This window comes from Morone saxatilis, unplaced genomic scaffold, assembly GCF_004916995.1.
Source record: "Morone saxatilis isolate NCDOM2014 unplaced genomic scaffold, NCSU_SB_2.0 Contig0, whole genome shotgun sequence".
NCBI classification, from domain to species: domain Eukaryota; kingdom Metazoa; phylum Chordata; class Actinopteri; family Moronidae; genus Morone; species Morone saxatilis.
Genome location: NW_023339650.1, coordinates 3,481,032 through 3,496,975, shown reverse-complemented (window position 1 = coordinate 3,496,975; position 15,944 = coordinate 3,481,032). Strand labels below are relative to the sequence as shown.

At 41.2% G+C, this 15,944-nt stretch overlaps 1 protein-coding gene across 1 annotated transcript in view; it reads left to right on the top strand.

Annotated features, from left to right (window-relative positions):
• The window catches only part of cubn (cubilin (intrinsic factor-cobalamin receptor)), an 84,106-nt gene that overhangs the window by 23,441 nt on the left and 44,721 nt on the right, over positions 1–15,944 (top strand). The window contains 13 exon segments of the mRNA XM_035656309.1: positions 573–729; positions 816–1,003; positions 2,522–2,681; positions 3,761–3,942; positions 4,933–5,001; positions 6,027–6,194; positions 7,015–7,171; positions 8,188–8,304; positions 8,404–8,517; positions 8,869–8,997; positions 9,152–9,284; positions 9,786–9,991; positions 10,861–11,042. Of these exon segments, the coding sequence (XP_035512202.1) occupies positions 573–729; positions 816–1,003; positions 2,522–2,681; positions 3,761–3,942; positions 4,933–5,001; positions 6,027–6,194; positions 7,015–7,171; positions 8,188–8,304; positions 8,404–8,517; positions 8,869–8,997; positions 9,152–9,284; positions 9,786–9,991; positions 10,861–11,042 (1,962 nt within the window).

Below are 15,944 nucleotides of genomic sequence, written 5' to 3'. Positions count from 1 at the left end.
CAAATTTTCGGGGCCTCTCAGTTTTGTCAGGATTTAAGTGGAGAAAATTAAGAGACATCCAGTCTTTGATGGCAGCTAAGCACTCATGGAGAGAGGACAGTTGCAAGTGAGAACACCCTCTGGTGAGAAGTTATGTAGACCTATAGCTTTAAGTAAAATCAACACAGCCCAAAAGAGAAGCTGAAGCAAGTAGGTGTTTGTAACTTTTAGATAAATAAAGACTCTCAATACTTGCAATTGCTGAAGTATTTGGATTTATATATTTTCTCAAGGGGTGTTTGAGTGATCAGTTTGTGTTAGTCTTTGTATCAAGTACCAAACTTTATTCACTTATAACCAACAAGTCACAATCTCAGTTAACAATAAATAATTATTACTAAGAAAAATTGGGACATATCAGCTGGTTTCATGCACAAATATACATATACATATACATATACATATACACACAGTCATAAATTTACGAAATCCAAACAAAAGGGGGGGGGGGTTGTTTATCTTTATTATTTGCTAATGCAATAGACCAATAATTAGTGTTATTTAACGTATCTTTTTTTCCTGTGTGTGTTTAGGTGTATGATGGTAACAGTAGCAGTGCTCCTCAGTTGGCCAACTTGTGTGGAAGTGAACCGCCCAGGACCATCAGCTCTTCCAGCAATCAGCTCTACATCAAACTACGCACTGACAGCAGTGTCAGCACTGGAGGCTTCCTTGCATCATACGCCTCCAGTACGAAAACACACACTGGATACTTAAAAAAATTGACCCAAGAACATGTAAATGTGTTTGTTTAGTGCTTGGCTGTCTGTTTTCAGAATGCAGTCGCATCATCTCAGGCAGTCATAAAGGAGTGGTGGAGTCACTAAACTTTCCCAACAACTACCCAGCCAACTCCCAGTGCAGCTGGACCATCCAGGCCACCAGTGGAAACAGTGTAAACTACACCTTTACTGCCTTCCAGCTCGAGGCCACCTCCAGCAGTTGTAACTATGACTACATCAAGGTACACAGATTCACACTATTCAACCATATCAACTGAAGAAAGAATCTGGCCAAACTCAACCCACCCACAACAGACACCCCACAGTTGAGCATAGGTTAGCTTCAGGAATAAACTGACAGTGGCTGATGTTGGCTTTGGTGGCAGAAGTGAGCTGATGATAGCATCTCACATTACGCCCTGCCCTATTCCTTAGGAGGAGTTATACTACTCTTATAATAGTTCATTAGATGTCCTTTGAAGATTGACAATAACAAGGTTTAACAGATGTTTGATGAGTACAGCTTTTCCCACACATAAACTGGTATTCATAAAAGAAAAATGTGCGCATCTCACTATAGCTATCATTTTCACCTGTGGGTATTTTCACCTGTGGGTGAAAATGATAGGTATAGGAACAGGATAGGAAATATATCATTTGAGAGATCTAGTCATAGTAAAACATATTGTTTAGGTTGTTTGCTAATTTTAGTGAATATTTATTATGTTAGAGTCTACACAGCTTTTTGTAAATTCTACTCTGAGGGTCATTTATAAACCTAATTTGAATAATTTACCAGAGATGAATTTTCTTCTTCTTCTTTTTATTTTCATTCCCTGTGAATGAACTTTTCATTTCATTTAATTTTCTTGAATTGTGAAACCCTTTAAGTCTGTTTCAAAATTAACTCAATTTAACTTTGATGATGACAGCTGTGTGTAATGGTCATGTGTAACGACAGATGATACTGTTGGAGAACCTGTGCAACACAATCAGTTTCTTTTTTGCTGTTCTGAGTGGTGGAGTGGGCACAAAAAATTTATTAACAGATGGATGTTTCTTTATCCGTTTATTTGTGGATCATTGTAGGAGTTGAAATGACCATGGTAAATGGACCTGTAATTGTATAGTGCCTTACTAGTCTTCCGATCACTCAGAGCGCTTTTACACTACATGCCACATTTGCCCTTCCACCCACAATTCACTCAATGATGGCAAATCCCATCAAACAGAAGCTACCTCATTAATACACATTCACACACCGATGCACGGCATCGGGAGCAATTCTGGGTTCAGTATCTTGCTCAAGGATACTTCGACACATGGCGGGAGGAGCCGGGGATCGAACCAACATCCAGGGTGTTGCAGAATATATTTCCAAATTCTACTGTTTAAATATAATTCAATAAATGGATTACTAGCAAAATATATTGCAAACCTGCTTGTACAATTTGATCATCTGAAACTAGCTTATTTGCTGTTCCAAGAATTAGAACAAAGATTGGTGAGGCTTTGTTTAGTTATCGTAGGCCACTGTGAACAGAAACACCTGCAAAATCCATTCAGTTAAATAAATCTTTCATTAGTGAATTTAAAAATCTTAATAAACGTAAAAGTCCAAATGATCTAAGTTCATGGTATTGTAGAATAAAATTGTTGGGTATCCCTGTTATTTTTGTCAACCCATAATGTACAGATGTATTGTTGTGACTATATATTGTACTCCCCACTCATACCACTTTCTCCAAATACGATTCCAGCTCTATGATGGGCCTAATGAGCAAGCTCCTCTGATTGGTACATTCTGTGGATACACGCCCCCCCCAGCCAACAGCACTACAAGTTCAGCCCTCACCTTGGTGTTCAGAACAGACTCCTCTGTGTCCATGTCTGGCTTCCAGATGATGTGGTACCAGAATGGTAAGAAGGAGTTGTCTTCTCTTGTCGTGGACCAGGCAAGATCAACTACATAAAGATATCTGTACTTTACTGTAAAGTATATTACAAACAGTACAATACAAACTGTATGATAGGCTGTCATCAAAATTGTGATGTGACTCCAGTTCTCATAATTTTGGTACAAGGGCACAAATCGCAGTTAAGAGCATCCATACCCAGCATGGGGTGTGCTAGCTGATTTCTGGTAATTCTGTAGCCATGTCCGTGTAGTCAGTCTATCCTCACCAGAAAAACAGCCGTATAGGTGGACTGTGCAAGCAGCTTATTACGACCCATAGACCAAGAATATGGAGCTCGAAATTAGCAGAATAGGTCCCCTTTAATAATTTATTATAACTGAAGTTTGATGTGCAGGAGAGTACAGTGGTTTCTGTGGTTATTTGTCACATTCTGGGGCTGGTTGCACAAAATGTAACCAGTGATCTGACCTGCTTTATTGTGGCAGTGATATCATCAGTAGAGATATCTGCTGCCTTCAGATGGCGTTGTTGGTAATATGGGCAACACAGTGGCACCATTTATGGGGGATAACAATGGTTTAAAAAAAGGCACCAAATTTTGGCTATCAAAATCAATTATCAACGATAGTCTTATAATACTAAGATAGTAGCAACGGCTGCGAAGGCAGACGCAGTGGCCGGTAGCTCCTTCAAAAAAAAAGATATTGATCTATAAAAAACATCTGCGCATTCAGATGCTGCAATCAGGAGGCTTACTCCTTGAAACCTCACTGTTTTTATTCAATCTATTTTTGGCTTTATTGCTGAAAGACATATTACCTAAGACAGAAATGGCCTACAGTCAAGGGGTTTGGATAAAAGAGCAGTGGACCTTGAGGAAGATCCACCCAGCCAAATCGACTGGACGGGTCCAACCCATCAACAGCGGTTGCTGTCGCTCCAGGAAAAGAGGGAAGAGGGCCGGATAGGAGCCATGCTGGAGCCTGGATCATCACTGCTTTAAATGTATTGTCAGGTTTAGGTGACGTTCTTGCACACTTGAAGAGAACCATTTAAAACAGACTTGGTGTGTCCCTACAGGTTGTGGTGGGGAGCTCTCTGGTCTCAGTGGCTCCATCAACAGTCCAGGTTACCCCAACAGGTATCCAGAAAACCGGGAGTGTATCTGGTATATCACTACCTCAGCTGGAAGCAGCATTACCTTCACTATCTATGAGTTTGACGTGGAGTTTCACCAAGACTGCAACTATGATGTGTTGGAAGTAAGACATGGACCTATCTGTCTTCTAGATTTGACTAAAAACGCTCATCATCTCGACACAGTCTCATACAGTCCTTAATTTAAAAAAAATGTTGTGTTGATGCAAGTGCTTATTGCAACATCTGGGTGGTAAAAACTGAACAGGGGATTTCTGTAGTTCTTCATCTTTGGACCAGAAATTCACATGCTGTACAGTGAAAGTCTACTTCAAGTCTCACTTACGTATCATCTTAATGCTTTTCTTCGGTTAAATTTTAATCAGAGAAGCATGTCTAAAATAACACATAATAAGAAGCTTCCATTGTGTCATTTTCTTAAGATTCTAAAGATTTCTTTTTAACCCAAATACAGTGCTGGGAACATCTGAGACACCATGTATTAATAAATTGAATGGTTAAATGTGGAAATGTTACATATTACATGTTGAATTATTTAATTTACTCACACAAATCGATAGCAAGTTGAGCTCTGGCCTTCTCATGAAGCTGCAAACAGGTATGTTTGATAGATAGATAGATAGAAGATAGGATAGGATAGTAGAGTAGGATAGACTAGGATAGATAGATAGATAGATAGATAGATAGATAGATAGATGATAGATAGAGTAGATAGATAGATACTTTATTTATCCCGGGAGGGAATTCAAAAATCAGTAGATAGGCAAAATCATACATACATTAAACTACATTACCTAACACTGAAACTGGATTAAAAATTTGAATAAATTAACTTATAACACAGTAGCCCACGTAAACAGTGCAAAACAGTAAATAGGTGCAAATTTGCCAAATGGAAGTAAAGTAAAAAGTAATAGACTTCAAGGGTATGAAAACTAAGGCGGCTGGTTGGCAATGTATGTTAACCGGCACACTGAGCAGGACACAGCTACTTTCTTGGAGGCCTTTTCTATTCTTTAACTTTTGTATGTAAATACAGGTACGTAATTGGTTTTGTATTTACACATGTATTGGACCATTAACTTTTGACTTAGGTGTATGGAGGCCCAGATCTGTTGGCCCCTCGGCGGCCCAGGCTTTGCAGCACCACCACAGCCCAATGCGTGCTCTAGCCACTGGCAACCTGGCCTCACAGTGCGCTTCAAGTCTGATGCCCTATGTCAGTGGTCGGGAGGTTTTAATGCAAGCTGCGCTGAAGTCCAAGGGTGGGTGGACTTTATTAAGTGCTTGCCTGGCCATAACATCTCTTGGCGCAACAATATCATATTATACACATATTTAGGGACTGTAGAGTATCATCATTTCATTTTCATATTAACACAAGACAAGGTAAGTAACTCAATAAAGATAAAATCCTCTAGGGGGAAGGACTTTTACTTCATTTATGCAGGGAGTTAAAGTGCTAAATTGTCACATTAGAATTTGTTTTTTTGGTAACCATGTTCGGCTTCTTTATTTCAGCAGCTGTTAGAGAGACAGGAAGTGGGTGAGAGAAAAGGGGGGATGACACGCAGCAAAGGGGCCGCTGGTCGGATTCGACTGCAGCAACTCAGTATATTTACACGGGTCGGGGCAGCTCAACGATTGATGCTAACCGGGCGGCCCCAGTTATTACCTTTGTGGCAAGAAACACTTATAGTGTGCGCTAGTCGCCGTTAATAATAGCTCAAGTGAAATAATGGTGATTGTTGCTTTATATTTTATTATAGCTTGGTTATATTAAAATCCTCCACTCATTGAATGCCAATGAAAATGAATAAACAGTGATTTATCGAAAAATAAGACATAAGCTCTTCCTGATGAAAATGTCATCGAGAACAAGACAGCACAACTCAATTCTTCATGATGTTAGAAAGTAGGTTATCCTGGCCTGTCAACATACTCTTGGACCAATTGGCAGTATAGGCGCAGAGGCCAGCGCCTTTGCAGTCTGGGTCGCACCAATGTATTCGTATCTATTAACATACTATAGATAGATACATTAGAGCTATACAGTTTTACACCCAAAACACTCTTAGCCAAACATAATAATATCCAGATAATAATTATATATATATAATATATTATAGTATATATAATGAATCAATTGTCTTCTCCTAATCTAGAGGGGCTGTGGAGTGCCCTGTAACAGCCTTCCTTCTAGGGGAGATCCCACTCTCCTTTGTATCCCAGTAGTTATCCCAACGATGTGGATTGTTCCTGGGTCATCAGTGTGGATCCCAACCACCGTGTTTTCTTCAACTTCTCTGACCTGGATATTGAATTTCACACCAACTGCTCCTGGGACTATGTGGCTGTAAGTGACTGATTTATGAACATTTAATTTGTAGTTTAAGAGCATTGTACCAAAGCATTTCTTTGTACCTGACCTACTGTATTATAGCTCCCTAGCCCTTTTTTATGGGTTTATAAATGCAAGTGGTTACATGTGATTTAGTTACACTTTTAATCACTTAAAAAGGTTAAATACTGGGGAACCAGACTTAGTGTTTTTTGGCTAGCACCTTGCATGGTAGTTCCACTGCCTTCAATGTGTGAATGTGTGGATGAGAGGAAAAGTGTCCTGAGATTTGTCCATTAAAGTAGAAAAGTTCTATGTACAGAACCAATCAAAATGTCTGTCAATGTATGTTTGTCAAAGCTTCCAGATAAAAGTACATGGGAATTAATAGCAGCAATTATTGTTTTCTTTTTGCTTTATGCTATTTCGAAGTGTATACATCTCATAGGGTGACTAGATGAGAATGGGTGAAATTCGGGACAGGGGAGTTGGGGGTGAGTGTGGTCACAGGGCCACATATTCTGAGTGAGGATTGATAACAATTTGTCCTGGCTGTGTCTAGAGTACGCATTCACCATTACGCACAGGTGGCTGGTATGTTATTTTAAAGGAGCAGCTTTAGGAGCTTAGAAACACCCTGTGACATCAACAATTTGAAATTTAGACAAGTGAAAACACATCCATGATACTCTTCTCTTACATATTTTACAAAAACAAAAATTATGATTGCAGTCCATTAACCACTGACCATACAAGCACACAAGCTGCAATGCCTGTACTTAACATTTAAACCTACAGATCTTTTCTGAAACCATATGTCCGTCTTTCTCTATAGATCCATGATGGTCCAACCATATCTTCTCCTGTGTTGGCACATGTGTGTGGCAACAGTCTTCCTGCCTCCATCACTTCCACCCAGAACACCATGTATGTTCGCTTTAGGTCCGATTCCAGTCGCAGCCACCGTGGCTTCAGTGCTTTCTTCTCGGAGGGTGGGTTTCCTTGAATCTCTCTGTTTTAATCACTATAACATGGGTGATCATATATCAAATCCATTTTTCTTTTATGCAATGCCAAATGCAGACTTCAAAACATTAGTTGTTCACAACACAACACTTTTTTTACCTGATCTCAGACAAGGTGTACTGATTTTAAGATTATTCCATGTTAAAAAAAAACCACAGCATCCTGTTGCAGACACTAGATATTGTACAGCTGGGCTGGAAGAAATTTGTTAAAAACTTATACTGAAGGAAGTCAATCAGAAAAACCAAACAAGTAGAGGGTGTTGTTGGGATGTTGTGGTTTGTGTTCTCTTTAAAAACATCACTTGGTATCTTACTATGGACAGCGCCTTATGGCGAATCATTGAAGCTGCAATACCACCAGTTCTGAGTTGCACAGGCCTGCCCATCCCCTTTTATAAATGCCTTTGGTGCCCTACACAGAATTCTCGCTTTCTTCTCCTGCCAGTTGCTGCTAGCTGTCAAGATTTTAAGCTAGCTATGACAGCCACCATACCCCCTGTCACCAGGGGGAACACTGGTGACAGCAAGTGCTGTCCTTGCCCAGTCGCATGTGGGTTTACCATCTCAAGGAGGGACCCCTATCCCCTTGCCTGTATGCAAGTTAAGCATGCCCTGGCATCACTTGCGGACTCCAAGACCTATATGCACTGTTTTGCCATGCCGGTGAGGATTCTGGAGCATTGTTTGCAAGTGTCAGCTCCCTCAAAAGCCTGTACTACTCTGGTCTGGATATTGCAGTATTACAGTTAGGTTCCGGGGTGGCAGCCCCCCTGGTAGTAGAGCAAGCAGTGGTATACCTCCATCCCAATCGCCCACCGCCACCAACACGCAGCTGTAGTGGCAAGAGGGCACAGCGGGAGCATCAAAAGCCCCAGATTGCAGTAGCTAGTGACCCACCAGCATGGTTTCCTGGGCAAAAGGCACTGAAGCAAAAAGTCAAAGATGATGACCATGTAATTTTGTTTGTTTAATTTTAACAGCTTGTGGTGCAACCATCATAACAGATGACAATGGTGGGGCCATTGCATCACCACGGTATCCAGCACCATACCCACCCAATCAGAACTGTAGTTGGATCATCAGAGCACAGGAACCATGTGAGTTGCGCTAGTCAGCCCTCAGACTAGTAAACCTTATTGTAGTATACATGGTGTTATACACATGTCTTTTAACCTTTGACTTATCTCTCTGGCCAGTCAACCACGTGACCTTGTCATTCACTGACTTTGAATTAGAGATGATCTACTCCAACTGCTCCCATGATGCTGTGGAGATTCTGGATGGCGACAACTCCCAGGCACCTTCTATAGGTGGTTCGAGATTTTTTAAATAAACTTGTCTCGTGGTGTGTGCTGTGTGTGTGGTTGTCGTGTTGGTGTGTGTGTGGTGTGTGGTGGTGCTGTGGTGTGATTGAGGTGCCAGAATATGGAGAGAAAGGGAGAGAGAGAAGGCTGGGTTTGTATGCCTGCACTGTCTGCTTTGTAAGATTATTTTTGCCTGGGCATATTATGTTAACAATGATCAGGTAAGCTACAAATAGAGTATGTGATGACATTACCGAGCTGAATTTGGTTGAATGTAACAAGTCACCACCTTGTTCAATTAGTGAAATCATGTTTGGCCATAAATTCTATTTCAAATATAATGTAACATTTTGTTAGGGCGCTACTGTGGCTTTGAAGTACCTCACCCAGTGACATCATTCAGTAACTCTATGGTTGTCAGCTTCATCTCTGACCAATCCGTCTCCAGAAAAGGGTTCAGAGCCACCTACTCAGCATCCACCTCCAGTAAGATATACCAAGATGCACTGCTCACAGTTCTAGCTGGACACACTTAGAACTGGTCACTGCACATTCAAAATCATTCTCATGTGCACACACGCACATACTCACAGGATCTCTAATAACTAATCAAGAACAAATTCTCACCTCTTCTGCATAGGTTGTGGAGGAGAGCTGGTGATGGAGAATGGTGCATTTAACAGTCCTAACTATCCAGATGCTTATCCGCCTAATGTGGAATGTGTGTGGACCATCAGAAGCTCACCAGGGAACCGTCTCCAGCTTTCATTTATGTTAGTCAATTCAAGTGTGAAGGTTCATTCTTGACTCTCCTATTTCTGACAGAGAGATCTTTTTTGTCTGCATTTATCTGTCACTCAGTACAATTAAAAACTAATTACAGTATATTTTGGCCAAAGAACAAAAATCAAAAGAAATATCCGCCACATTTTCTCCAGACTCTAACAATAGTGGTATTGGCTGCAATTTGCTATTGCTCTTTTATTACATAACTAATTTGTAGGACATTGATGGTGTAATCTTAAGGTTATTTTAAAAACCAGTCTTGATTTTTTTTAATGCTGATATGGCCTTTTAAACCTCAACAGAAACAGTAAAAACCAACTAAGCTGGATAGTGAAGATTTCCAGCAAGATGACTGGTGCCATTGCCTGCTTGATCACTTACCTTTAATTTAAATGTTTTACACTTTTCTGTATAATTAGTCTCTGCTATTTAGAGAATAATTAATTATTGAAGAACAGTAAAATAACATTTTCTTGTGTTTTGTTTAGTATGTTTCACCTGCAGGGAGATTCTGGCTGTCAAAATGACTACCTGGAAATCAGAGAGGGCAACTCCACTGGGCCTCTGGTTGATCGTTTCTGTGGAAACTTGCTACCCTCCAACTACACCTCTGTGATTGGTCACATCCTGTGGGTTAAGTTTGTCTCTGATGCCTCAATTAGCGGAGCAGGATTCAGAGCCACCTTCTCACATTGTGAGTGTCTCCGTGTGAAGACAATTCACCAGTCTTGTTTTTATTAATAACACCATTATTGCTATTTAGGTAAATTATCTATTCTGGATAATAATACTTTTACATTTGGTACTATGATTATATTTTGAAGCTAATAGTTTTGTACTTAAGTATCTTACTGATGTACCGTAAAACTTAAATTAATAGCCCGGGCTTTTCTTTGCTCCAATCACTGAATTCAGTCTGCCTTTATTTTGAACAGGCATCAATATGGGAAAGGCCTTTAATTCCTTTTGCACAAAAGATGGGAAATACTATCATGTTGTTTATTTAAGCCAGTATGAATATTGCTTGTATAAAAATTTGGCTATTTGGCTAATATAAATTATTATTTTTAATTACGAATCATTCATTTGGTACTTTGGTGGCCATGGTTTCTGTAAAATGAACTGAATGACTGAATTTTGGAGAATCTCACTGATCTTACAAAAAAGTAGGTGTCCTATGTCTTTTTTTAAACACTTTTCCTTGATCTTGATGGAAAATGTCTTGACGTCAAGAAAAGATATGATGGAGAAGTCATAAGGACTTCTGAAAAGACAACCGCTGGGCTGAGAGAATCCAACTGCACTTTACTACGTAAAGTCCTTTGCTCAGCATTGAGAGAATTCAAAGAACTTTTATCATGGCTGCCAATGAAATATGCTGAACCCTCCAAAGCAAAAAAATACTTTTCGACTCGGACCCTGCTTTTAATTTAAGTTTTATGGTAATTATCTTTACAATACATTGTAAAACTGTGTTTATTCCTTGGTTTGAATTAAGTCTGAAAAGAACTCAAATTGAGAGAGATTGAGAACTCTAATTTTGACTTTCTTACTGTTTCTCAGTGTATGGTAATGATGTGGTGGGGGAGTTTGGTCAGATAGCATCCCCACTTTATCCCAGAACATACCCCAATAATGCCCACTACCGCTGGACAATAACTGTGGAGGGAGACAGCTATGTCCAGATCCGCTTCTTGGACATAGACATAGAGGACCTGTATGACTGCTACTACGACCAGCTCAAAGTAAGATTGTGTGTGCTCTGAAATCACATTCATTTCAACCATTTGGTCCAAGTGTATTGAAATGCAATATATTGTTTCACATAGGACCTTATCACAACTCACACTGATCCACTGGCTGCTTTAAAATGGACCCAGATACATCAGATCATTGATTGCAAGATTCAGATCAAATGTTTTTCAGTTGATAAAATACACTTAAGCAATTATCTATGACCGAATCACAGCACTAATGATATTCACTACAACAGCAAGCTCAAGTCATCTAAGCTAGACTTATGTTCTAGTTTGTCATTATAAAACACAATGTTTTACAATAAAAATAAAGTTTTAGTCTCTTAATGCTTCACACATACACGAATAAGCCATCACATTATGACCACTGGCTAGTGAAGTAAATAACAGTGATTATCTTTCATGGCACCTGTCAGTGGGTGGGATATATTAGGCAGCAAGTGAACGACTTTGACAAGGGCCAAATTGTGATGACTAGAAGACTGGGTCAGAGCATCTCCAAAACTGCAGCTCTTGTGGGGTGTTCCCAGTCCGCAGTTGTCAGTACCTATCAAAAGTGGTCCAAGGAAGGCTGGCTTGTGTGGTCAGATCCAACAGACAAGCTACTATAGATCAAATTGCTGAAATGTTAATGCTGGTTCTAATAGAAAGGTTTCAGAACACGGTGCATCAAAGTTTGTTGTGTATGGGGCTGCATAACATTATGACCAGGTTGCCCAGGTGGTCATAAACAAAAGTTGTGCTTTTGTAAAAGTGATTAACTTGTGGTTTCGTACAGTAGTCAGTGAGGCCCAACCCCCAGAAACACCCCAGCGCTCCAACAGTTGTAGTTGCTGTTGCTAGATAGCTAACTAATGAATCTTCACTCTGTTATGCTGAGAGTTAAGGATTGATTGACAGGTGAATTTCATGATATTATTAGTTGACATCGGTTAGTTCGTGCTTATGTAAACAGGCGTCACATTTTGTTTTACAAGAAGACAATGATTGGATTTTTATATAAAAATATAAAACGCTTGGCAGTGGCAGCAGCTAACCAGATGGTGATGGAAGAGGTGAGGATGGCGGTGTAGAAGTACACCATCATCGTCTTTGGCAGGTTGACTTCCTCAGCTGCCTCAGGAAGTACATCCTCTGCTGGGCTTCTTGGTGAGGGAGCTGATGTTCATGTGGGTAATGATGGTACCCAGGAAGCGGAGGGACTCCACAGAGTCATCTATGGAGTCACACAGGATGATGGGGGCGGGTGGGACTGCCATCAGTGTATGAATGATTGTGAATAAGGTGAGTGTGGCATGTAGTGTACAGCGCATTGAGTGGTCGTAAGACTAAAAAGGCACTATATAAGTACAGTCCATTTGGCTTGTTCCAGACCTGTTGGCTCTGTAGGCGAACTGCAGGGGGTCCAGGAGTGGGTCCGTTATGGCTTTCAGGTGGGAAAGCACAAGGACTCACTCCTCCTCATTTCAAAGACTTCATGACCACAGAGGTGAGGGCGACAGGTCTGTAGTCATTGAGTCCTGTGGTCCTTGGTTTTTTGGGGACAGGGATGATGGTGGAGGCTTTGAAGCAGGCTGGCACATGACATGTCTCCAGTGAGGTGTTGAAAGTCAGTGAACACCGGAGAAAGCTGGTCAGCACAGTGCTTCAGGGTGGATGGAGAGACAGAATCTGGTCCGGCTGCTTTGCGGGGGTTCTGCCTCTTAAAGAGTCTGTTGACGTCCCTCTCTTGGAGGCAGAGAGTCGTCACTGTGGTGGAGGAGGAGGGATTCACAGAGGTGTGGAGTTGTGAAGTGGCTCAGGCTCCTGCTGAGCTGGGGGAGGGGGAACTGGTGAGGGGTGTCACGGGGGATGGTGTCAGGACTGTTCCATCGTTTGCTAGGCGCAAGTCGTTGATGGTGTGGGGGGGTTTAGGTTTATAGTTGGTTATCTGTCTGAGCCCCTTCCAGACAGAACCAGAGTCGTTGGCTGAGAACTGATGTTTGAGTTTCTCAGAGTACTGTCGTTTAGCTTCTCGCTACCGCTTGCTAAACACTGTACTTTTTCGACTCCCTTAAACTTTGGTCCCCTGTCCCACTCCTGAACGCTTGCTCCTTCTGCACCGTGTAGCTGAATGAATGTTTGGCGTGTGAACCAGGGTTTTTATTGTTTTTTATTTTACTTCACCCTGGTACACAGCAGTCTCTTCCAGAAGCTGATGTCTGTATGACGTCACAGCCTCTGTGTACTCGTCCAGACTGTTGGTAGCAGTCCTGAAAACATCCCAGTCAGTAGAGTCCAAACACGCCTGAAGATCCTCCGCAGCTTCACTTGGTCCACTGTTTTGATGTCCTCCAACAGGTTTACAGAGCTTTAGTTTCTGCCTGTATGTAGGAATCAGGTAGACCATGATGTGGTCAGAGAGGCCCAGTGTGATATTCTGCTGACTGTAGTGTAACAGTGATCCAGTGTGTTCTCCTCTCTGGTCGGGCATTTAATAAACTGTCTGTATTTGGGGAGTTCGTGGCTGAGGTTTCCTTTGTTAAAGTCACCAAGGACAATAACTAAAGAGTCCGGGTTAGTCCGCTCCACACACAGTATCTGGTCGGCGAGCGTGCGCTGTGCCTCCTGCACGTTGGCCTGCGGTGGAATGTAAACACCGACCAGAATGAATGAAACAAACTCACGGGGGGAGTAAAAAGGTTTACAGTTTATGATGAAATATTCCAGATTAGAAGAGCAGTGCTGTTGGATCACTGTCACATCGTTACACCAGCTACTGTTGGTTTAAAAACAGATTCCTCCACCCTTTGTTTTGTCGGACGAGTTCTGTGTCACGATCCGCTCTGAAGAGTTGGAAGCCTGCCAGCTGCAGCGCAGAGTCCGGTATCGATCCACACAGCCACGTCTCTGTGAAGCATAAAACAGAGGATGAAGAAAAGTCTCTGTTTTTCCCCAGAAGTAGCTGAAGTTTGTCTATTTTGTTGCACAGTGAACGCACGTTAGAGAGGAATATTTGGTGTGCCAGCACGTTTACCTCTCCTGCGTTTCACTGCGTGAGCAATGTCCAATAATTCAACGATACATATGTGTCAGAACAACCAGCAATGAGACTGAACATTTAATTCATCAATTTAACACAGCATAACACCATACAAGTCTCATTGTTCAAACCACAAATTAAATAACTTGAGTAACTAACACTGATACTATGGATGATTAATAACGTTAACAGCAGCAACAAATTAAATACGCCTCTCCTGTTTTATGCCTCTTCAGTCCCTGCCTGAACCTGGTGTCTTCGTCCTCCCCGGAGTCAGAGTCCTGGTCGGAGCCACTGTACATTACCTGGTCTCTGTCAGTCACTGAGGCTGTGAATGTGGTTCTGTTGCGTACTCGCCTTGGCTCTAGTTCTGGTGCTCATCCTCCTTTGCTAGCAGTGTAAACAAACCTCCTCCTGTCCTTCAAGCTTCTAGTCTGAGTAAAGTCAGCTAATAGGACTGCTATGAAGCTAATGGCAACTCATATTATGTTACAAGTGAAAAGGTCTGTGTTGCAACAATCCCCTGACCTTTAAAATAATCTGTTTTTTGTAATTTTTCTATAAAAAATAAGATACACATTGTACAGAAAAGGGGAGGGAGGCAGGTTAATAAGTATCTTAAGAAAAAATCATGTATTTTATGTTGCATTTATATTTAATTTGAAATTATTTCAAATTTTAAAAAAGGGCAGATTAAATTAGCTAGTTCATAATTCTTTATTTGCGTTTCCAGCTTCACACAGAGCTATTCCATAATATCTGGTATGTTGTATTTTCACTAATAAATTAATGAGCTGTTTGTTTATTTCCTTTGGATGCAGTGACAGTGAGTAATAGTCAGTTGTGTGCAGTGAGAGGCTGGGCATGCACTGACCATTATGAAATCCACTTTTCATAATAAACCTGGATGATAACAGAACCATTTTGAAAGGCAATTTCACCACCAATATAGCTTATATGCACAGGCAATGCCAGGCTCTGATGAGCACAGAAGTTGATGATGATAAGCTATATGCTCAGTAAACAAACACACACATGCACACTCTAAATATACCAAATACAGTATATCGTATTCATTTAAGGTTGAGTTACATTGGAGGAAATGGTAAGACGCATATAGTCATATTCACTACCAGACATCTAGATACAAACGGGAAAAACCATGCTTGTTGCTAGACACAAAATACAAATACTGTCAGTGAACATATTCTCACAATTACCTCTAGTGGTATCTCATCAGTAAGATTGTTTTTGTATACACATATAGTGTGTAAGTTTCTAACAGGATTCGGTTTGGTGACTTTGTCATGCATTTGTTTTGATTAACTAGCGAGTCCACAACTTTGCTAACACAGCCTAACATCAAGTGCAACAACACAAGACATAGCTGGCTTGCTATGTCAAGCCAGCTAATATGACTGACTAGTCAAACAGCAGGAAGGCCAGCTTGCTGTCTGTCCGTAGCCTTTTATTTCACCAAGCTCTTACCAATAACTAAAAGCCAGTCCCAGATTTATTCGACTCTACAGGCTTCTCTCTCCATTTTTTTTCTTAGCTTCTTCCGTCAATGTCCTAGGATTCTTCACCTCTGCCATTAGCTATATGCATAGAAGCTGCTGAACCCAGTAACATTGCCCACTTATCCAGCACCGGTTCTGTCATGACACCAGTGCCTCTCTCCTCCACATTCTTCCTCACCCCAAGCCTGAACACTTCCTCCTTCTGGCAGTTCAAAGCTCCTGTGCTACTAGTTTAAACATCAGCACTTCCCCGGTGCCTTGAGCACCCAGTCCTGGGCATCCGGGGCAGTAGGGCTAGTAACTTTAAACAGCATTTACATTTCACAGCAGTTACTTTTTTGTCCATCA